At 43.4% G+C, this 23,895-nt stretch overlaps 1 protein-coding gene across 3 annotated transcripts in view; it reads right to left on the bottom strand.

Moving 5' to 3' along the window:
* L3MBTL4 (L3MBTL histone methyl-lysine binding protein 4) overlaps positions 1 to 23,895 on the bottom strand; it is a 318,381-nt gene that overhangs the window by 36,698 nt on the left and 257,788 nt on the right. The window contains exon 15 of one of the 3 annotated variants that reach the window (XM_082418696.1): positions 1,135 to 6,720. The exons of the other annotated variants lie outside the window; for them this stretch is intronic. Within the exon in view, the coding sequence (XP_082274822.1) occupies positions 6,686 to 6,720 (35 nt within the window). The 3' untranslated portion in view covers positions 1,135 to 6,685. Of the gene's footprint in view, positions 1 to 1,134; positions 6,721 to 23,895 lie in introns of those variants that run through there. 3 annotated transcript variants of the gene reach the window in all.

Genomic DNA, 23,895 nt, shown 5'->3' on the forward strand with positions numbered 1-23,895 from the left:
TCAGAGGACTTCTCACCAAAAGCCTTGCAAGCCAGAAGGTAGTGGGATAATATATTTAAAGAGCTGAAAGAAAAAACTGCCAACCAAGAATTTTACATCCGGCTTTCTTTCAAAACTGTCTTTCCAAACTGAGGAAGGAACTAAGACGTTTGCAGACAAGCAAAAGCTGAGGGGATTCACTGCCACTATACCTGCCCTGCAAGGAGTGTCAAAGGGAGTCCTTCAAGTTGAAATGAAAGAATGCTGGACAGTAACTCAAAGGTATATGAAAGTATAAAGTTCCCTGGAAAAGATAAATACACAGACAAATATTAAAATAAGTATTATTGTAATTTTAGTTTGTAGCTCTATTTCTTATGTTCTACATGAGTTTAAAGACTAGTGCATCAAAAACGATTATTAGTCCAAGTTTTTGAACGCAGAGCAGAAAGATGTAATTTGTGATGTCAGTAACTGAAAGGTGGTGAGGATGGAGCTGCACAGGAGCAGAGTTTTTATATGCTGATGAAGTTATGTTTTTGTAAGTTCAAATTAGAGTGTTATAATTTAGGATGTTAAATGTAATCCCCATGGTAACCACAAAGAAAACAGCTGCGGAGTATACACAAAAGGAAATGAAAAGTGAATTAAAACATTTCACAACAAAAAATCAGCTAAACACAAAAGAATACAATAATGCAGTGAATGAGGGACAAAAGTCCTATAAAGTATATAGAAAACAAATAGCAAACGGCAAAAGTAAATCCCTTATTATCAGTAATTACTTTAAGTGTAAAACGACAAACCTCTCCAATCAAAAAAATAGAGGTTGGCAGAATAAGTAAAAACCCACGATCCATCTATATGCTGTCTAAAAGAGATTCATTTTAGATCCAAAGGCATAAATAGTTTGAATGGGAAAAGATATTCCATGCAAATAGTAACCAAAAGAGAGTGGGGTTGTTATACTACTATCTGAAAAAAGAGACTTTAAATCAAAAAGGGTTACAAGAGAAAAAGGACATATATATTAAATTATATATAAACACTTACATACCTAATAACAGACTCTCAAAATATATGAAGCAAAAATTGACAGAATTAAAGAGATAAATAGTTTTACAATAATCACTGGAGACTTCAATACCCAAAGAGATAAATAGTTTTACAATAATCACTGGAGACTTCAATACCCAACTTTCAATGATAGATAGAACAACCAGACAAGAAGATAAGTAAGGAAATAGAGGACTTGAACAATAAACCAACTAGATCTAACAGACATATACAGAACACTAGCCCAACAACAGAATACACATTCTTCTCAAGTTCACATGGGACATTCTCTATGACAGACCTTATGTTAGGCCACAAATCAAGTCTCAATAGATTTTAAAAGACAGGTGTCATACAAAGAATCTTTGTTGACTATGATAGGATAAAATTGGAAATAAGTAACAGCAGGAAAAGTGGAAAATTCACACATTTGTGGAAATTAAACAACACACTCTTAATCAATGAGTCAAAGAGGAAATCACAAAGAAAATTAGAAAATACAAGTATTTGTCTCTTAAAGATACAAATTTAAATGAAAACACAACATACCAAAACTTATGGGATTCAGTGAAAACAGTGCTAAGAGGAAAATTTATGGCTGTAAATGCTTGCATTAAAAAAAAGAAAACTCAAATCAACAATCTGCCTTTACAACTTAAGGAGCTGGAAAAAGAAGAACAAACTAAACTCAAAGCTGGCAGAAGGAAGGAAATAATAAAGATTAGAGTGGAGATTAATAAAATAGAGAAGAGAAAAACAATAGAGAAAGTCAATGAAAGCAAGCGTTGGTTTTTTGGAAAAATTAACAAAACAGAAAAGATTAACTGAGAAAGAGAAGACTCAACTTACTGAAATCGGAAATGAAAGTGGGTACATTACTACCAACTCTGCAGAAATAAAAAGGATTATGAGACCACTATGAAGAGCTGTATGCCCACAAATTGATAACATGGATGAAGTGAAGAAATTCTTAGAAACACAAAACCTACCAAGACTGAGTCATGAAGAAATGGAGAAGCTGAATATATCTATAACTAGTGAGGATATTGAATCAGTAATCAAAAACTCCTCGACCAAAAATGCCCTGGACCAGATGGCTTCATTAGTGAATTCTACTGAATATTGAAAGAACTTACATATACTCTTCTCCAACTTTTTGAAAAATTGAAGAGGAGAGAACATTTCCTAATCCACCAGAAAGCATCTAAATTGGAAAAGAAGAAATGAAATTATCTCTGTTCAGTGATGACATGAACTTAAATGTCCACTGATGGATGAATGAAGAAACAAAACGTGGTAGATCCATAGAGTGGAGATTTATTTAGCTTTAGGAAAGAATGAAATTCTGATACATACTGCAACATGGATAAATCTTGAAGACATTATGCTAAGTGAAATAAGCCAGACATAAAAGGATAAACACTGTATGACTCTTATTTATATGAAATACCTAGAAGAGTCAAATACACAGAGACCAAAGTAGAACAGTGGTGACCTGGGGCTCAGGGGGAGGGGGAGGGCAGTGACCGTTAGAGGAGGACAGAGCTCCAGTTTGGAGATGGAGAGGATCCCACAACCATGTGAATTTATTTAATGCCACTGAACTGGGTACTTAAAAATGGGTAAAACGGTGAATTTTCTGTTATGCGTATTTTATCACAATAAAAAAAAACTAGAAGACAGTGGAGTTACATCGATCACATATTCAAGGAAAGGAAGTGTACGAAAGGATTTAATGTCTGACTAAATTGTGTCTCAGATACACAGAGTCGGTGTTTGTCTCCTCCATCTCATCATGTTTCCCAAGACTCTTTTACATCCCAGTCATGACTATTCAACAAGGGTTTCTTTCTTTCTTGCTCTCTTTTTTTTTTTTTTTGAAGATGGTAAATTGAAAGTAATACATTTCTGATTAAGAAGCCTCTACTTTCTCTTTCTTTATAAGACAGGCATTAAAATTTAAAAGCCAGAACATGGAATAAGTGCTAATGAAAATGTCAGCAAGTGAGAGTTTAGGTTTTAAAATGTCGAGAACAAGAAATACAGGATGAGCATGAAGGGTCCGGCAGCTCTGTTTTATGCCTTTGAAACGTCCTCCAAATATCACATAAAAAACCATTTGTGATTCATTTTCATGAATGATGACTTAAATTATTAAAAAAAACCCAGGTCTTCCCTGGTGGTGCAGTGGTTGGGAATCTGCCTGCCAATGGAAGGGACACGGGTTCGGGCCCTGGTCTGGGAAGATCCCACATGCCGCGGAGCAACTAGGCCCGTGAGCCACAATTACTCAGCCTGCGCGTCTGGAGCCTGTGCTCCGCAACAAGAGAGGCCACGATAGTGAGAGGCCCGCGCACCGCAATGAAGACTGGCCCCCACTTGCCGCAGCTGGAGAAAGCCCTCGCACAGAAACGAAGACCCAACACAGCCATAAATAAATTAATTAATTAAAAAAAAACAAAAAAACAAAAAAACCCCCAAATCTGGAAAAGTCTAATAGAAAAGCAGCGTCTATGGAGCCAGGGTGAGTGGCTTCTCCAGTCAGAGCCACCTGTGTCGAAGACTTAACCCTGCACCGTTTCTCTTGTGAGACAGATCTGGTTTCAATCTGCGTTTCTTCAATTTTTATCAGTGTTGGCCTAGATTTCCAAAGCTGAGCTAAAATGGAAATAGTCTTTTCTCCCTTTAACCCATCTGTCTCCTTTTATTTACATAATATTTTTTTCCCTGAATAATTCTGTTTTTTTTTTTTCTTTAAAAAGGCAAAATGGAAGTAGAATAAACAGAAACTTTTTCATCACAAAGGGAAACTTAGGATCTTCTCTTGGGGTTTATACTCAACAAGGCCTCAGGACTAGTCCAAATTCAATGAAAATTAGCAGGAGGTGAGGCTTTAAAGCAACAAGGCCCTTTCTCTAAGGCGCCATCATCTCAGGCTCTCGTTTCTCAAGCAACTAGTGACTCCTCCCAAAAGACAGAATGACGGAGAATTTCTGAAAATCTGCTCATGTCGGCCTCCTTATTCTGAAGTGAGGAAATCAAGCTGGATAATTACTTTGCTAAGTACCAGCGAGGGACGGGTTTACAATTATGCGGGTTCTGTTGTTGTTAACTGCTGCCAACGGAATAATTTATCAAGTTACGGCGTCTCATTGAGGGAACTGAAAAGCACATTACCAGTAAGAAATGATTTCTAAAGAAGACTTAATTACTACTCTATGTGTTTTTAATGTTGGCTGAAGATACACAGGGAGACAGGCTAAAGTGGCATGTGACAAGTCCTCAGTTAGTCTGTCAGCCCTGAATGCATATTGAGAAAGACATAAAAAATTTAAGAAAGATCAAGACCTAGAAGCAGATTTCCTTGTCGTCCCCAAATAACTGCAGTATTTGCCAGTGAGGTAAAGGTTCCGGAAGGCAGATACCTGACAAAGACAGTTCTGTGGACTTCAGCTGCAAATTAGGAGAGGGGCTGGGTGACAAGACGGTGTGGAGAGATGTAGATTTGGTTGCGTTCTGACTGATCCACACCTGAATGGTTATTTAATCCATTCCCATATTTCCAGGTCACCAAGGCCTTTTCACCTCCTACTCAATCTATTCAACACCCCCCTACATACACACATTTATTTATCCTTGTGAAGGCGGCAACATACCAAATCCTCCAGGTGCCTCCACCTTACCCGCACCATCTCCAATGAGCAAGTGCTCCTAGCTATTGACAGACAGGCTCAATGTAAACACAGGGGCTTCAGGAACGCAAGGGACCTCTCGGACACAGAGGACAGAGGTCAAACCGTTCTCCCATGTTCATAATTTCTTGTGATAATACAAACACATGGTCCAAAATAACAGAATGACTGGCTGACGGAGAACTGTTAAAGAGATTTTTACGTCAAGGAAAAACCATTGCATCCGGTTTAAACAATGGCCTGGGCTGCCTTTCTGATTCCCATTAGTAGTCAGCTTTGCTTCTGGATGGAAACCTTTTCTTTCGTCCTTTGGCCTGACGCACATTAAAACCAAGTTTTCCTTAAAAACAGAATTTGTGGTCACTACCCCAAAGTGCCGGCTGGACATTTCCAGGGCTAGTTCAGGTGGCAGCGCTGCGTGTGGCATAACTAACATCTATAAACTGGATGCAGATTACAGGGAAGCAGAAATGTGACGTAAAGACGGTCAAAGGATAAACATGGAGAGTTGAGGAATAGTTTCCCTGGAGAGCTGTCCGGCAGGGACACAGCAGCGCTCTGGGAAATTTAGTTATATTTATTTGCCTGTCAGTGAAATAAAGATCAGAGAGGAGAAGAAAAACCTCAAGGAACAAGGCGAGTTGTCACAAAGGTCATAAAGAAGAATTGCAGGTTTCAAGCCCCTGGCATAGAAAATACATTTTGAAAACATACACAAGTGTCTGATTCTGATGTCAGTTTTGCCAGAAACCAACAGGATGAACCGTTTTTCTCTTGAGTAGTGGTGACGACGTGACGATGTACTGCACGTGCAGTTTCTCGTGGTCTGCGCCCTTGCACAGACGATTTGCTGCACTTTACCCTCCAGACAGGCTTGTCCTCTTGTGCCGCCCCTGACCCACTCTCTTCTCCCCCCACCTCCCCATCCTCAGGTCCCCCGGATCAGAGGGACCTGGCAGATCACTGGTACACACACTCCCTCTTCCGAGGGGATCTGAATCTGCAAAACTGCCGCAGCCGCCCCCTCGGGGCCCCCGCAGGGCCGCAGGCAGAGAAGCCCCAGTGCGGAGCCCAGAGCCGCACGGAGTCCAGAGTGCTGGGCCGCGGGCAGGGGTGCAGGCGGAGGCCGGGAGGCAGGCGGAGCTGGGTCCCCACGGCCCCCGAGTCCCCTGGCAGAGCTGAGGCACAGGGCCGAGGGGCAGGCCCACGGCCCACGTGAGCGGGTCTCTGGGGGTGAAGCCTGGGGACCCCTGTGGTGCAGGGTATCAGGAGCACACACTCCGCAGGGCCCTGGTTCTGCCCATGTTAGAAACTTGGGCAAAAAGAAAGAAAAAAACACGACAAGCACTGGCTGTCCTCAACAGAAGAATACATTGTTTCCCCTCGGAAAAATATTTCAAAAGCTGATGTTGAAAGAAACATGTAACAGGGATTTAAGGCAGTTTAAATTCAAACATATGGCTCTGGACAGTGTGAGATGCCGGCCCCATGGCGGCCCAGGAAGAGGGGAAAACAACCTACCCTGGATCCTGACACTGAGTCACGGGACAGCTGCTGTGGAATTTTATTTACTTTTTCTGGATTTTACATGAAATGAAGATGACCTGGCCCCGCCCGATACAGACCCTGGGCAGGGGCCGGAACACTGGCAGAGAGGCACACGAGGGGGAGCCCTGGATGCTGAGCGCGGGACCGGGAAAGGTGTGCAGAAGCCACATATGTCTGGCTCCATTTCCAGAATTTCCACATTATAATCTCTCGGGTGGGGCCCGAGCATGTGCATTTAAAAAAGGTTACACAGGTGGTTCTGATGTAGAGCAGGATGAGGGCCACTGCACAGGCCATGGAGAACCACGGGAGGCTCTGAAGAATCATATCCAGGTCCTCTTTCCATGGACATCCAAATCCAAGTCCTGATACACAACAGTGGTAGATTCTAGAAGGGCGATTACCACTGACTATTTACTATAGAATTCAGCGGCATCTACTACTTCTGAAAGTGAGAAGAGATATTTCATGTGTTGTGAGCATGCAATGTGATTCATAAAAAGTGCTAAAACAGGAACAAGCCCTACCATTTCCTCCCCATCCTGAACTCTGTGGGCAAACTGGAATTTGTACTTCCTGTAAACAAACCATTTCTAACCAGGAACACTGATTCTTAGATAACTGGCTAATCCTTTAGAGAACCTCAAACCAACAGTATGCCTCGGCTCCAATAGTTAAGGTTTAGAAAACATCTGAGAGCAAAGATTCTGACTAGCTATGATAACGAGAGAGGGCTGTGAGGATTCCAGCAAAGTTGCCTAAAGCTATGCAAGTTCATCATGATTTAACCTTTTCTCAGGGACCCCAAACTAACTGCAATCAACTTGTTGGCATTTGGAAAGTGATGCAGAAGTGGGTGGCAGAAATTTTATATTACCTCTTAGGATTAAAGTACTCAGATACTTGAGATCGTGAACAACATAAAGAATACACTGCTAGGACACAGCTCTTCTCCCAAGGAAATAAAATGTAACATGTGGCTGTTACCTATATAGCTTTTGATCAGAACTATATTTCATAGCACGTGTCTTCAAATACATTTCTGCTGCTGCACAGACAGCCACAGATGTTATACTTTTAAAGTGTCTCTAAGTATCCCAGGCTGGAGAGGCTGAGATCCAGGGAAGGGCAGCTTATTGTGTAATATTTTGTAGAATCAAAATCGTGGACAAATAAAGATGGCTTGGTGCTAGTAAATCACTCTCTGCCCGAAGGCGGTAGTGCAAATAGTCCCCTCGGGTTGTATTAAGGGGAGGCTTCTAGTATAAAGGCTGCCCCTTTGGTCCTTAATAATTTATTATGGTTTAGTGGAGGCAAATGATAAATTATATATTAGGCCATAGTCCAGAAACTTCCCTCATGTACACCTAGGCTGAAGTTGTCATTTTAGTCACATTCAAGAAATAGATTCTTTTTTCCTCACTTGTCTTCAGGGGCATTCATTCAAGAAGCACTGAATAAACACATTTAAATTCATTCCAGTTATAAAATAGTCACTACCTACTGAGCACCTACCTATACTAGGTGCCATGCTTGGTATTTGTCATTTAAGTCTCTCTATTTAATCCTCCCTCCAGTTTTTTCAGGGGAGGTATTACTATCTTCACTTTTCTAGAGAAGGAAATTAAGGTTCAGAGACGATAGGCAGTTTACCCAAGACGAAAAGGCTAATCCGGCAAAGCCAAGTCCAAAGCCGGACCACCTTACGTTGGCTCCTTTCACATTTGAAAGACCAGCTCAAGTCTTCTGACAAAGCCAGCAGTTCCCTTGGTTGTGCTGATCTGGATGGTGTGTGTGTTTCTATGACTGCGTCTATTATGCAGTCATTGTTTATAAACTTTTCTTCACGAGATTACAAGCTCCTCGAAGCCAGGATGCACGTCTTCTCGTCCGTCTCTGCAAACCCAGGGAGCAGCATCCACTCGCTCAAAGTTTCCTAAGCGACCACTGTGTGCTAAACGCTCACTTAGGGCTGCAGGTGCAGGAATGACCAAGATGCATGTGGTCCCCGTCCCCACGGACGGACATTCCAGGGGGGGAATGGACAGTTAAACGAGCAACGGAGCATACTAAATGCTACAAGAGGAAAGGTACAGGGGTTACAGAGTCTATGAGCTTAAAGCGTGGGACTGTTCCTATCCTACTGGGAGGAAAGAGGGCGGGAAGGGACCCGGTTCCCTTTAGTGGGGACAGTGGCTGAAGAGGGAAGATGTCTCGGTTGAGGTGAGAGCCTGACTCTGATGTAGCCAGGGACTGCGTGGAGGTGAAGAAGGGGGAGACGATGCTGGGAAGAGGAAACAGTACGAGCAAAGGCAGGAGGCGAGAGGAAAAATGAGAAGGAGGCAGTGGAGAAAGCTGGGGCTGCAGGTGTGGGCAGGGCCAGACCAGGAAGGTCCTGGAAAGCGTTTTATTCTAAGGTTACTGGAGAGGCCGTTGAAGGGATTCACGCACTGAGTGATACGATTAGGTTTGAAAGTTACTTTAACACAAAGGGGAGAATGAACTACATAGCGGAGGAAGCAGAGGCAGGAGACCAGATAAGAAGACAGGCTTGGAGTCCAGGGGAGAGACCCTGGGGGCTGGACGAGGGCCTGGCAGCAGAGATGGAGAAAAGGCTCTGGATGCAGAATCAACAGGTTTGGTTTCTAACTGGACGGAGGTGGTCAGTGAAAGATGAGTCAAGGGCCGTCCTGGGACTCCGGCTCGGGCAACTGGAGAGACAGTAGGTCACTTTCTGATTTAGACTGGAAGATAGGAGAATGAGCATCGTTGAGGACTAGTGCCATGCCTGGAGTGGACTCGTTCACTAAGAGATGGAGATCCACGGTGGGATGTGAATTGGACACAGAACGTTGGAAGTTACCAGCTATCAGACTGAGTGGGATTTCTCAGAGATGGGTGGAGAATAGAGCTCCGTGGAGAAGTATGTACAGTCAGACGGAGAGAAAGGAGGCATCAGAAGCCCCCAAGAAGGAAGGCGAGGCCAGAGAAGAAAACTGAGGAGAGGGCCACGTCCAGGAAGCCAGAGTAGAATTTCTCAAGAAGGTGGGAGTGGTCTCACAGGGCCAAACACTTCTCCATGGCCAAGTAGGTCAAGCAGATTAAGTGACCTGGTTTGGGGCCACCCAGGTACAGTGAGCCAGAAGCCAAACCCGGAGTCTGTATTTCCCAATGTTTTACTGTTTTTCACTTTTCCGAGTCAACAAGTGTCTTCTGCTGGGAGAGCACAGCTGTCACTGCCGGGCCGCCGGCACAGCAGTGGCTCCTGCAGCCTCACTTCGAGCCGGGTGACCATGCCCTTAGGCCTCTCATTGCTCCCTGGCAAACCCGGGCGTGTGGGACGCTGTTAGGACTCAATGAGATCATGGGGTGCCTGGAGGTGGGCGGGGCTCCAGGTGGGTAAGGCCTCCCTGGGCGCTGGTCCTGTGGTTCCCAGCGAGGGTGTGCTGTACTGAGAGTCTGAAGAAGGCACTTCTGTGGCCACGCAGACTGATTGACGTGGGCGAGCAGACACCAGAGCAGCTGCCCTTATTAGCTTTGGGGATGACAATAACAACTAGAGAAGATGAGAAAGGTGGACAAAGCTCTTTGCATATGACTGCACTGATTCTAGATAGGCAGAGAGATGAAAGGAAGCTCCACTTCTTATAGCCCCTAAATGTCAAACGGAAAGGAAAGTAAAGACCTATAGAAAGTGAGTCAGCTTCCATTCTTTGGGAAAAAAGTAGGTATAAATGGTTGATTTTCTGTGAAAGAATGTGGCTTTCTAAGCAATGAGAAAATAAATTAATTAGGATTAAATAAGTCAACATGCAACAAGTATTTACAAAGTACCACTTTTAGCCAAGCACTATCCAGGACTCTGTGGGAAACACTTAAAAATAAGGGGGGGGTGACCTATTAGAATTGCTTGGAAGATGTGTTAAAAGTAATTTTAACTGAAAACCATTTTCATATAAAATGATAATAAACTATGTGCCAAGTGCTGGGCTGTCCCCTCCCACAGCATCTCTGGGTCCTCAGTCCCGGGGGGAGTGTGATCATCCCTCATTCAGGTGGAAACTGAGGCTCAGAGAAGTGAAGACACTTTCCCATGTGTGTATAGTTTAAAAGTGGCAGATTTATGATGTGAACCCAAGGTGCCTTCCATCCCTACACAATGCCAATGCAAGTACACAATCACTATGCTTTTTACAAGTCTGCTCTTCTCATTTAAAAAACTTACCAGTGTGGGCTTCCCTGGTGGTGCAGTGGTTAAGAATACGCCTGCCAATGCAGGAGACACGGGTTCGAGCCCTGGTCCGGGAAGATCCCACATACCGCGGAGCAACTAAGCCCGTGCACCACAACTACTGAGCCGGCGCTCTAGAGCCTGCGAGCCACAACTACTGAGCCCGCGTGCCACAACTACTGAAGCCCGCGCACCTAGAGCCCGTGCTCCACAACAAGAGAAGCCACCGAAATGAGAAGCCCGCACACCGCAACAAAGAGTAGCCCCCGCTCACCGCAACTAGAGAAAGCCCGCGTGCAGCAACAAAGACCCAACACGGCCAAAAATAAATAAATAATAATAAAAAAAACCCCAAAACTTACCAGTGTGCCTTATTCATATCATATTCCCCACGTTGAAAAAAGTCACACTGAGCTTAAAAATAAATGTACCTCCACTTTATGCAACTGAAAAGCTGGCCGTGAATCAACATTTTCTTCAGAGTGTGGATTTTTGTTGCTGCTACCTACCACAGATTTACAGAAACAAACTCTCAATTTCTCATTTACATAAAACGGATAATTGTTACTACTCTGCTGTAAGCTCTCCCTGTTTTTTATTGGACAGTACCCTTCTGCAATGTTCACAAGTACCCTGATTTATTTATTTTGAAGTTTGGACGGTCATCTATGGGATTCCTTCAAATGGGGGCTTATCCACGCATTCTTTATAGAGAATTAGTAATCGCAACCCTGTTAGGGGTGTCCTGATTTCCCCTCTCCTACTCTCCTCTCACAAGCACTGAATGAGGAGCAGGCAATTTCCAAGCATTTTTATATTACATACACAGCATTTACATCTACATAAATAGCTTTTCAGGGCACAAAATACAAAATGGATCTGTCATTGTTATTTCCTAATGCATTCCAGAATATTGCCTTGCTAAATCATAGTCCTTAAAACCCACAGAGAAAAAAATAACACAAACCACCTACCTTTTCCACTGTAAGGTACACAGGCTGAAAGATGCCGTTACATAAACATGCCTCTGCTAATTAATCAGAGCTGGCCATACTCATTTTTCTAAAGTAAGGAATAAAACCAAATAGTGTCATTTACTTGTTTTTTTGTGCCCTGCTCTAGTTAAAATTAAAAAGACCAGGATAAACTCAGCTGAAGAATGTTGCTTACAACTCTTTTTTTCTAATTACTCAAATCAATGGGTATGAAAGAAAGCATCCTCATATTCAGTTTGATTGTTGGTTTTATATGATAAGATGGCTAATTAAAAGTACTGCACATTCTGGCACATTCCAGTACGCAGTTTATGATTGTGAAAAGGTCACACACTTGAGAATAAAGCTCAGTACGCCTCCCGTGTTTAGCTAAATAATCACAGAGGGTGTTTAAAAAATAATTTCTAGCCCTCTTTTCTGAGAAGCTTCTCTTCTTTTCCCTGTTTACTCATGATTACCCATCAATACACCTCTCTTCCTCAGGGTGATCATATTTATGGGATCCCTCCAAATGCCTCAGCAACTTTACAGTTCTGTGGAGGGCATTAGAAACAAGTATTCTGGTTTGGTTCTGGTAAAAACAAAACAAAATCCTGGAAAAATAACATTCTAGAACTAGGATACTTAGCTAAGATCCACAAGATATCCGCAGCATTGATCTTAACGGTAAATGAGACAAAGAAATATACTTGAAAGCCACTGCTCCTTGGTGAAGGAGAGAACACACCTCTGCCTCTCCTTGGAGGGTCTCTAAACACAGACAGGGCATCCGCTGGCCCCGACCCCATGCCACAGCCCTTACCCTCTCACAAAACCCAAGCTTCACCTGGTCTTTTCAAAATGAATCATAATTGTGGATGCCCAAATATCATATAATATCGCTTCTATGTGGAATCTAGAAAAATGACACAGTTTAGAGACACAGATGTAGAGAACAAACGTATGGACACCAAGGCGGCGGGGGGGGAGGGTGGTGGAATGAATTGGGAGATTGGGATTGATATATACACACTACTATGTATAAAATAGATTACTAATGAGAGCCTACTGTATAGCACCGGGAACTCTACTCAATGCTCTGTGGTGACCTAAATGGGAAGGAAATCTCAAAAAGAGTGGATATATGTATACGTATAGCTGATTCACTTTGCTATACAGCAGAAACTAACACAACATTGTAAAGCAACTATACTCCAATAAAAATTAATTAAAAAAAAAACAAAATGAATCATAACCTCAAGGCAAGCCTAAATCTTTTCATGCTACTGATGTCTGATTAACCCATTCGTGTAAGCACATACTCCAGTTTCTACTGTGTCTAAAAACATTCACTCTTTCACGCTTCCAAACCTTTACTGTGTGTAGTTTCATACTGCTCAGCAGTTTCAGGACTCCTCCCCCATATTTTAATGTGTTGGTGGTGGGCTTCCCCGTTGGCGCAGTGGTTAGGAATCCGCCTGCCAATGCAGGGGACATGGGTTCAAGCCCTGGTCTGGGAAGATCCCACATGCCGTGGAGCAACTAAGCCTGTAAGCCACAACAGCTGAGCCTGCGCTCTAGAGCCCACGAGCCACAGCTACTGAAGCCTGAGTGCCACAACTACTGAAGCCTGCGTGCCTAGAGCCTGTGCTCCGCAACAAGAGAAGCCACTGCAATGAAGAGTAGCCCCCGCTCGCTGCAACTAGAGAAAGCCTGCGCAGCAACGAAGACCCCACGCAGACAAATAAATAAATTAAAAAGAATAAAAATAAAAAAAATAAAGTGTTGGTGCATATTCTGCCTCTCCTCTGTCTCAGGTCTGGTAGGATAAGGAGTGTTAGTTAAGTAACATGACTTAAATGATGTCAGCCGCAGATAAACAAGAACTCAGTGAGTTTGCAGACTCAGCACGGTGTTACTGACTCCTTACACATGGTTCTTCCTTCTCTCGACCCTTTTCTAGTTTTATACAGGGATGTAAAGATAGGCCATCATGAGAAAAGTACAGCTAGAACAAGAGACAAATAGTTGTGTACTTGATTAGAGGAAAGGAAATGACTTGTTCTATATAATTTAAAGGAAATCTTGGTGACTGCTCCCTTTGACTTTTATTTCAAATAGGGTTTACTTTCTTTAATTAAAATATTTTATACACCTTCACAATGCTTTTCAATCCCAGTGTCTTATCCCTAGGAGGTCTACTTTGATTTATATTATTTAACATTTCCAATTTGCAATGACTTTAGCAAGAGGTGAGAGTCCATCCTTATCTACTTTCTGAGAAGGTGGTAGACAGTACATTGCAGAGGCCGCCTGATGGACGGACGCTGAGCTACAGGCAGTGGCTGAGGGAAAACCTATGGCTGTGGCTTCTTGGCCCAGCTGCTCCTTCAGTCTGCTGCAGCTGCATGGGAAAAGTCCTGAAGACCAACCCATTTCCTTATCTAAAATGCCATATTGGGATCATAAAAACCACAGTGAGTAACAATATCAACACAAAGGGCTGTTAAGTGAGGCCTCGAAATAATGACTGTAGAATGTGATGACAAATATAAGTATAGGGATGAAGACTTTAAGATCAATTATTAATTGATATTAAATATTAATTGAGTATTTAATAACAGTCACATCCCCAAATGGAAATAGCAAAGCAGAGAGGTTAAATGACTTGCCAGGGTTACACAACAAGGTGATTTCTGAGCTAAGATGAAATCTGTAACTTCTTGCATTAATTTTCCTCACCCTCTGTTCAATTCAACTGCAGTACAACTCAGCTTATCAATACTCTCTCAAGAGGGGACCTTAACTGCCCTGCATGCCCCCCAGTGCACAGCTGAGGTTCCCACTGGTGAGACCAGGCACATGCATACGGGAGCTGCCTGGAGAAGTCACGGAAGGAAGGACACTGGCTCCTCCCAAGACTATTAATTTCCAGATAATGACAGTGCTCAATATTACAGGAATCCTCCACATATTTTAAACTGGGCAATTTAAAGCTTCTGCATGTTAAACAGAATTTATAAGGAACCCAATAAAGTAAAAGTTTACATCGCAAAAACCGTGACCAGCTCCTATCCCACTGTTCTTTAGTACTAAACAAATAGGAGAAATGAATTACTCTAATATCTTTTAGTAAGTAAGAGACTAACCAAACAAAATTAAGATAAAAGCAAAGGTAGGACTAAGAGAAAGCAGTAACAGGGTCCTTGCTGGTCCCAGGGGAGATGGGGTTCTGTGGTCTCAGAGAGACCCCCTTCCTCCTCACCAGACAGAAGCCTTACGTCTACCGTCCAAAAGTTGCTAAGCTAGTCAGTTCAGGGAAAATCAGAAAAAACAGCTTTTAATTGGTAAAATGATAACTATTTGTAGATGATCCATTTATTTACCAGGAAAGCAATTACATGAAAAAATTACACATAAGAAGAAAATTTGGGCTTCCCTGGTGGAGCAGTGGTTAAGAATCTGCCTGCCAATGCAGGGGACACGGGTTCGTGCCCCGGTCTGGGAAGATCCCACATGCCGCGGAGCAGCTAGGCCCGTGAGCCACAACTACTGAGCCTGCGTGTCTGGAGCCTGTGCTCCGCAACGGGAGAGGCCGTGACAGTGAGAGGCCCGCGCACCGCGATGAAGAATGGCCCCTGCTCACCGCAACTGGAGAAAGCCCTCGCACAGAAACAAAGACCCAACACAGCCAAAAATAAATAAATAAATAAATAAATATTTTTAAAAAAGAAGAGAATTTGACATGGTAGCAAAGTCAAAATTACTGTACAGAAATTGACAGCTTTTACATACAAACAACACTAGCTCCAGGGTATCAAGAAAAAAATGATTCCATTTATTGTAGCAACAAAAATGATGAAATGCTTAGGAATAAAACTCATAAGAAGGGTGCAATTTCTACACAAAGGAAACTGAAAATGCTATCAAGAGACAGGAAAGATTTGAGTGTGGGAAAGGCTTATTATGTGTAACTTCATAAAGGGAAAAATTCAAACTTAAACCATAAATTTAAAACAATCTCAGTAAGATTACCAACAGGATTTTGGTGTCATAACAGAAAAACTGATGCTGAAGTACATTTGGAAAAACAAACAAGCAAGAGTAGCTGGAGAGATTCTGAAAAGGAAGACTGTTAAGAGGAGCCTAGCTGCTATTTAGATTTTAAAACCTACTATAAAGCTGCAGCAGTTAAAACAATGTGGTACGAACACAGGCGCAGACAAGCAGATCAATGCAAGTAAATAAAATACATAAGGGAATTTAGTATATGATGAAGGTGAGATTTCAAGTCAGTGGGGAAAAGATGGACCACTCAATCAGCAGAGTGTGGATGCCTGGATAAACAGCCAGGACAAGGGTAAGTTACTTCTCCACCTCTAACCTTGCACAGGTACAGAGGCCAAAGGGAGCAATATTTTCGAACTGAAAACCATGAAGCCATAAAATAAAGCAATGGAAGATTTCTTTTTTAAGGAAAGAAAAGCCCAAGTGTGATATAAAACTAGAAGCCACAAAGAAAAACACTGATATATTTGAATCCAAAAACTGTATTAAAAAAACATAAAAAGTACTATTAGAAATTCCAAAGACAAATGGAAACTGAGAAAAAGTAGTTACACTTTGCAATACATAAAAGGAGCTAATTTCCCTGTATATACTCACACAGAGCCACAACTAAATCCTGTGGGAACAGGATTTAAACGAGTGTTCACAGGGAAATGAGTACAAATGGCTCCTGAAATGTGAAAAGATGCTTACCCTCCATCTTAAGCCTATTTTTTTTTTTAACCTATTTTACTGGTTTAGATGAAAAAGTTTCCCAATACAACAGGTGGAAAGAGAGGCCCTCTCACACATTGCTGGTGGAGGTATCTTGTACAAGTTTTACGGAGAAAAATCTGGCATTATCTAAAATGCACATCCCCACCGACCAGCAATTCCACTGCCAGAACCCACCCTGTAGGCTCTCACAGTGTGAAATGAACGTGGAACACTCTTTTAAGCCTTCCTTACATGGCAAACGTGGAAAACCACCTGGATGGCCATGGACAAAGTTAGAGTCTATCCACGTGGTGAGCGAGGGCCAGGGTGATCCCCATGCACTGATGCGAACCGTCTGCCAAATGTTATTGCTAAACGAACAGAGGGAAGTGGCTAACCAGGTGCACGGCTAGCCATCAGTTGTGTCCACACACACACACACACACACACACACACACACACTCTCTCTCTCTCTCTCTGTCTCTCTAAATAAGGAGAGAACAGCCCTGGCCCAGGGCAGGCGTGAGCTGGGGCTGCAGAACAGGGCAAGGAGGGGACATATTTTCCCTGTGAACTCTTCATACCTTTTGAATTTTGTACCGAGTGCGTGCACTACCTATTAAAAAATCAATAACATACATTTTTGCCTCCTAAAAATTCTGGATTATAGACCCGTGGCTAGTAAAAAGCTAAGTCTAGGAGAATTAGATTGTTAAGGGAAATAAAGCAAGAACACATACATATGTACATTTTCTGACCGTTTACCAAGTATTAATCTTCAGTGTTTTACTAAATGAGTAAAGTATTGGGCTTGTTTTCACAAGCAAGAGGCTTTCATGGGAAAAAAGGTAACACAAATTTAATTTCTATGTGGCCTCCCTCCTCAGGCTTGCGTGGGGTTCTTGTAACGTCAGTCGGCAGTATTGCAAGTTCATTACAGAGAAGGGAGAGAAAAGGGAGAAAAGAAAAATAACCTTTTCGATTCCAAAGTATCAAGGGTGAGGTAACTTAGTCAACAGTCATCTCTGAGCAGCCCCAAAGCATCTGCTTTTACCCTCGACTTCAACTTTTCCAAATTAAAAAACGATTTCAGAATTTCTTTTACGTATTGCTATCTCAGTTTCTCTCTATTTCATGAATTTTCTAAGAATTTTCTGACTTGAAATTTCACTGCATTTAAAACTTCTTATAATAATGAGGTAAAACATTTTAAAACAAGCATATGGACAAGGAACATACTCTAACTGCACTGTGTAAACCATAAACAGCCAGGCAGCTAAATTAAACCCAGTGGTGCTCCTTCCTTCATAAATACAGTAACTGCTTTGTTGTGAAATACTCGAAGTGCTAACAAACTCATTATTCCTACCATCTTGTCTTTATTGTTACCTACCTGGTTCCACGTGTTTCAATTTTATAGTTGCTCTTTCGCTAGACTGACTCGTAAGAATACTTAATAAATCCAGTTGTTATTTGTTAGGAGGCTGGAGTCTGGGATCACTGAGAAAAGCCTCATGCGACCCAAGTTCCAAGCCTGGTTGTCTTTCTGATTTCTGTCTGCTCCCCCCCCCACCCCCGACTTCGCCATGGGAGTACAATGACCATTAAGCATTATTTTAGTTTCTATTTCAAAGGGGCCTTTGTAAGTTGGTCCACCTGCTCCCAAGAAGCATACTGTGTTCTTGAGAAGATAAATCCCTTCTTATACCTCATTTCAGAGAGGCAGAGAATATACAGGACATGCTACTTCTCTGTGCTTCTCTAACTTTTGAACCATTTACAACTTGCTGCGAAGAACCATCCTTCGCCTCTTGAGAAATTCACAGAGACCAGTAGCATCTCAGTCTTGGGGTGGAGAATTTAATTGGGATGTTGTTACCATGCTCCACGCAGAGGTGTGTGCAGGGCACCTCCCTTGGAGGTGTGACGCAAGACTGGAAACTTGATTTCTGCAAATTCCAGGTTAAATTGGCTTGATGTATAATACAGGCTAAGTTAACTTGCTTGCGATATGCAAATTGGTAACTGGTAGAACACACATCTGTAACTCCAGCCACCTGCAACTACAAAGCAGACCGTTGCCTCTGCTAACGCGGGCTTGAAGGATTATGGTTTAGGAAGCTCTGTTCTGTGCCTCTGTGTGATGACGGGTGAGGTCACATCGCGGGGGCTTGCTGATAAACGTTAGTGAGCATGTGGTTCTCTAGAAATCCAAGGGTGGTACTCACTGCACCCCCAACTCTCCCAGGCTCTCAGGTGAGGGCACCACGGAAGTTAGTTAAAGTATAAAAGTGCCATTTTTATACAGAACAGGGAAATAAAAGGTAGGAGTAGGCTCCTGAGGTGTAGCTGGCCCCGGGAAGAAAGAAACTTGGAAAAAGCGTCAGAGGCCAAAATGACTGCTGCATCCACAGGTGGGAGAAAGAATACCTGGGAACACGTTAGGACGAGTGGTTAAAGGAGGAGTTGCAAGTATGTGTCATGTTCTGGGTCAGTGACTTAGAAGGACAAGGACACGGCATCTGTCCCCCAGGCCACTAGTGGGCTTCACTCTCCCGAGGTTGGGGGCTGAGGTCAACCACACGTGACAAATGTAAAACACCTGAAAAATAATGTGTGACCAAGTTCCCAGGGCACTGCCTTGGTGGCAGGCCTCCACAGCACCGGTGATTCTGCAAATAACACAGCCATATGTGGGGTGAAGGGAATTACTGCCAAGGAGACATACTGCCACTGCAGAGGGTCTAGTACCAACACTTACTAGATAGATTACATTGTCTATTTTTATTATATTTACACACTATGTGTGTGTGTGTGTGTGTGTGTGTGAGTTTCAGCAGAATGAATGGGCATCATCTAAAAACATTGCACTTGGCAGCTGATTCAGTATCAGCACTTACTGGGGGCAAAGAGGGAGGGTTTATGACCCCATTCAGCTCAGGAGAGGCTCGAACTGGCTCCACACCTGGGGAAGCTGACCCCAAGCTCTGCCCAGACTGACTCCAAGTATCATGTCAGATTTGGGAAAAGAGAAAATCGAGGCTAGAGCAAGCAACTCTGCTGCTCAGCTCTCTGAAAAACACGGTTCTATATAAAGAAAATGCAACGAGTGTCATATCCACAGGTGGCTTCTCCAGGGGAAGAAACTCATCTGCCTACCAAGGAAAAGCAGGATTTTCTAGAATGGAAAATGTATTTTTGAAATGATTCAAAATATCTCATTTTTGTTTCATCATCACCTCCTCCCCATTTCTCAATACTGACTATAGAATTACTTCACCTACATGCTATAGTCATACTTGCTTTCTCTCTCCTCCCAAGCAGTATTTTGGTAATTTATGTTTCTGCTGTATTCTACTTTTGTCTTAGTAAATGAATGGAAGTGTGCAAGGGTGTATGGTGTTATACAAAGCTCCATAAAATAAAAACACTATGTAAATTCTTCAGCATTAATATACTGTTTTTCTGATCTCATTATAATGGAACCAAGGGATGAGCAAATAGCTTTCACTGTAATGAAATCTCATTGTATTGAATACTTGTGCCCCAATGAGATTTAACCAATATTAACACAGATAAAAATAAGTTACTTAGGGTCTTCCCTGGTGGCGCAGTGGTGGAGAATCCGCCTGCCAATGCAGGGGACACGGGTTCGAGCCCTGGTCCGGGAAGATCCCACATGCCGCGGAGCAACTAAGCCCATGCGCCACAACTACTGAGCCTCTGCTCTAGAGTCCGTGAGCCACAGCTACTGAGCTCACACGCCTAGAGCCCGTGCTCCGCAACAGGAGAAGCCACCGCAATGAGAAGCCCACGCACCGTAACAAAGAGTAGCCCCCGTTCACCACAACTAGAGAAAGCCCGCGCACAGCAACGAAGACCCAACACAGCCAAAAAATAAAATAAATAAAATAAAAAAGTTTATAAAAATAAATAAATAAATAAGTTACTTAAACATATTTTTAACAGAGACACTAGAAAATAATTCTAGAGGGTACTAGAAATCAATTTCTAAGGTCAGTTTTTGACTGTTAACCTGACTTGGTCATCTAGTAAGAGACAGCAACACAGAAGGGGGAGTGGGCACACTTGGTACACAAAAGATGGGAGTTAGGGCACATCAGTGTCGAAGGGGCATCTTACAGAAAGAAATCAACAACAAAAATGCAGGCTTCTTACCGAGCAAGCAAACTATTCAAGAGAGAGTTTTTGATCAAACAGTCATGGCTTATAAATAATGAGCAATTCTATCGCCCGTTTTTGCATGTTATCACCAACTAGGTGTTATGGACTGAATATTTGTGTCCTCCCAAAGTTCACACGTTGAGGCCCTAAGCCCTGAGTTGATGGTATTTGGAGACAGAACTTTGGGAGGTAACTAGGGTTAGATGAGGTCATGAGGGCGAGGCTCTTGTGATGGGATTAGTGCACTTGGGCTAAGAGACACCAGAGCATATATTCTCTCCTTCTCTCCTCCCCACCCTTTTTCTCCATGCACACAAAGAAGAGGTCACGTGAGCACACAGCAGGACGGTGGCCCCTATGAGCCAAGGGAAGAGGCCTCAGAATGAAATGTACCATCCTGGCACCTTGACCTGGGACTTCCAGCCTCCAGAACTGTGAGAAAGAAATTTCTGTGGTTTAAGCCACTCAACCTGTAGTATTTTGTTATGGCAGCCTGAGTGGACTAGGTAAGATCAAAGTGATGAAAATACCTAAAGGAAAAGAAAAAGGAAATCTTTCTCCTGCTTTTGAAAATACACTGCTCATCCACATCTGAATGCCAGGGTTGTCGGCTCTTCAACACACATCTTGTCTAATGACTTCTTTTTTCCCTTCTGAATGTCTGTGCTGAAAGAAAGCCTTCACTTCTGGGTTAGCCCCCTCATTTAAACCTGTGCAAATTAAGGGGTGAGGAAAGAGTGCCCCAGATCCTTTCTTTTGAATCTTCCTTTGATTTGGAGTTTTGCAGAATCTCTTAGTTGACTGTTTTTTTTTTAAATCAAGTTTTACTGCAACTTGAATACATTATATACACACACCTTCTTCTTTCCTGTATTTTGGGTCTGGGGACTCCAAAAGCGTCACTTGACAAATGTGGTTATTCCAAAGTCACTTGATGCTGGAAAAGCTCCTGCCTTTATACAAAAGGGTCAAGTGTCTCTGAGAATGAAATCCAGTGCTTAGCTGACCAATGAATTTGGTCAACATCTAGAACTTGAATTAATAGATTATGACACTGCTGCTTGAAATACTCAGAGTAATTACAATTACCTAAAGAACAGATAATTAAACAAAATTAATAATAATATAACAAGAAGAAGAAGAATACAATGTTCAGTGGCTTAAGTCTATATGATTGTTAGGAATATCAGGATATGAGGAAGAGATCAATTATACACTTAAAAAAATCATTTTCACGCATTAAACTTTTTTCATTCTCTCCCTGTTAAGTTGTAAGAGCAATACATGTACAATAAAGAAACACAAGAAATTTCAGAAAAGCAAGAAGAATATAGAAAGAAATTACAAACACTTGGAATCTCATTTGTCAGAAATAAACCCTGCAAGACAATTTGGGTTATGGTTCAGACTTTTTCCTCTGCAAATATAATAAACTTAAACAAAAAAATCAACACAGTAGATCACATTAAAGATTTCCTCTAATGCAGTGGTTCTCACCCAGAGGCAGTTTTGTCCCCCTCCCCCTGGAGACATTTGGAAATGTCCAGGGTCATTTTTGGTTGTTACATCTTGGAAGGGGCGGGGGTGGCTACTGCCGTCTATCTAGTGAGTGGGAGCCAGGGATGCAGAGGACGGCCCCACGACAAAGAATTATCCGGCCCCAAATGTCAAGGGTGCTGATGTGAGGAGAGAGCCTGCTCTGACCTCACAGACTAGGGTCCACCCCACGCGACGAACAGCTGCTGAGCGCCTGCCCTGAGTCTGTAAATTCAAAGACAAGCAGGACCCAGGCCCACCTCTGATGAGCGTGGGTGACAGACAAACAAACAAACAAACGGAAATGAGTGAACTCTGTCCTCACACCCCTTCTGAGGCCAGGAGCCCTCCTTGTGGCCTGAGTCACCCAGTGCCTGAAACTTGATGTCACAGTTTATGAAAGGAGCCTGAATTAGTCCTGGTCTGAAGGAGGAAGGCGCTCAAGGACAGCAAGCACCTAAGCCCCTGTTTGCAGGCCAGCTGGACCCTCCCTCTGGCTTCTCCTGGAGCCCTTCCCTGCTGGCTCTCAGCTGCAGGGTCGCTGGGAAAAGATTCATTCAACACAATAACACTGTTAGGAATCACTCCACTTCTATAAAATTCAACATGTCTTTTCGCCTTGACTCCTAGTATTAAAAATATAAAATAATAACAACAAAACTCGTGGTCTGCCTAGAAAAGCCTGTGTCACAAGAAGAAAACAGCAGCTTCTGACAGTGACTGGATTCCCCATCAGGAGTCAGGCCAGGTGTCCTGTTGTTTTATACCAGGGACCTCATTCCACCCTCGCAACCACAGAAAGACAGCACGGTCAGCCCCATGGCTCAGAGGGGCAAACCGAGGCTGGGGCTGAGCAGCCGGCCCCATACATGGTCTGCAGACGGCGAAGGCAGCCTGCACCGCGGGGCCGGCTGTCCTGGGTCCAGCATCACCTCCTCGGGGAGCAGGACGGTCCTCCAGCCACGAGCCTTCCGGGACCAAAGCCACCCTGCCTGGCTCCCCTCCTGTCACCACTCGGCTTCCAACAGGTGAGCTGGACCTCGTGGGCATCGTCAAACCATTCCTTCCCCAAACTGCTCCCCATCTATCAGCCCCTTCTCTCCCCACTTCCCTCTGCTTTCTGCTTAGAGTCTGTGGACATTCTTTAGGTCTTGCAAATACTTCGCATGTTCTTATTTCTCCGTCTTTTTATTGACCTACAAAGGTCAATCTCCAGCCCAAACTTCACCTCTGAGCTCTAGACCCATACCCTTGCTACGGAACACTTCCTCTTGGTCTTCTCAAAGGTCTTGCAAAACTCCGCCTATTAAAACTTAACAATCTCACTCCTGCCCCCACTGTCCTCGAATCCCAAACCTGGCTTGCGCTCTTCAAGTTCCCTCATTTTAGTGAAAGACAGCCCCATCTCTTCAGTGGCCCAAGTTGTCCTCAGCACCCTGTCTCTCACTCCCAGTATCCAAGGCCTGCTGACGCTCACCTCCTCAGCAAGATGTCTCCCTTCTTCATCTCCTCCACACCGCTAAGCATCTCCGAGCCATCACCACCTCCATCCTGGAGACTTCAGGAGTTTTCCAACTGGCCGACTTGTATCTACCCTGCCCAGGTCCCCGGCACCCCAAAGCCTCGCCGTTGTGTTCAGAGCGAAGCCCAGGCTCTGCTTCTCCAGGCTCCGCTCCAAGCCTGCTCCCCTCACAACCACCCACTCGCTCCACTTGAGTCTACTGACCGCCTTTTAGTCCCGGACACTCTCTCTGTCCCGCTGTCCGCGAGGCTTTTGTACACTCCGCCCTCCCTGCCGTGTTCCTTCTTCCCTCCCCTCACTGCATCCCTTAAGCCAGATGTCCCTTCCTCAGCAACTTCAGCTTCTTTCCTCAGTTACATCAAACAGACTCTTAACAGCCTCACATAAATTCTTCTTTGTAGCACTTGC

Source organism: Balaenoptera physalus (assembly GCF_965194825.1).
Source record: "Balaenoptera physalus genome assembly, chromosome: 12".
Lineage (NCBI taxonomy): Eukaryota > Metazoa > Chordata > Mammalia > Artiodactyla > Balaenopteridae > Balaenoptera > Balaenoptera physalus.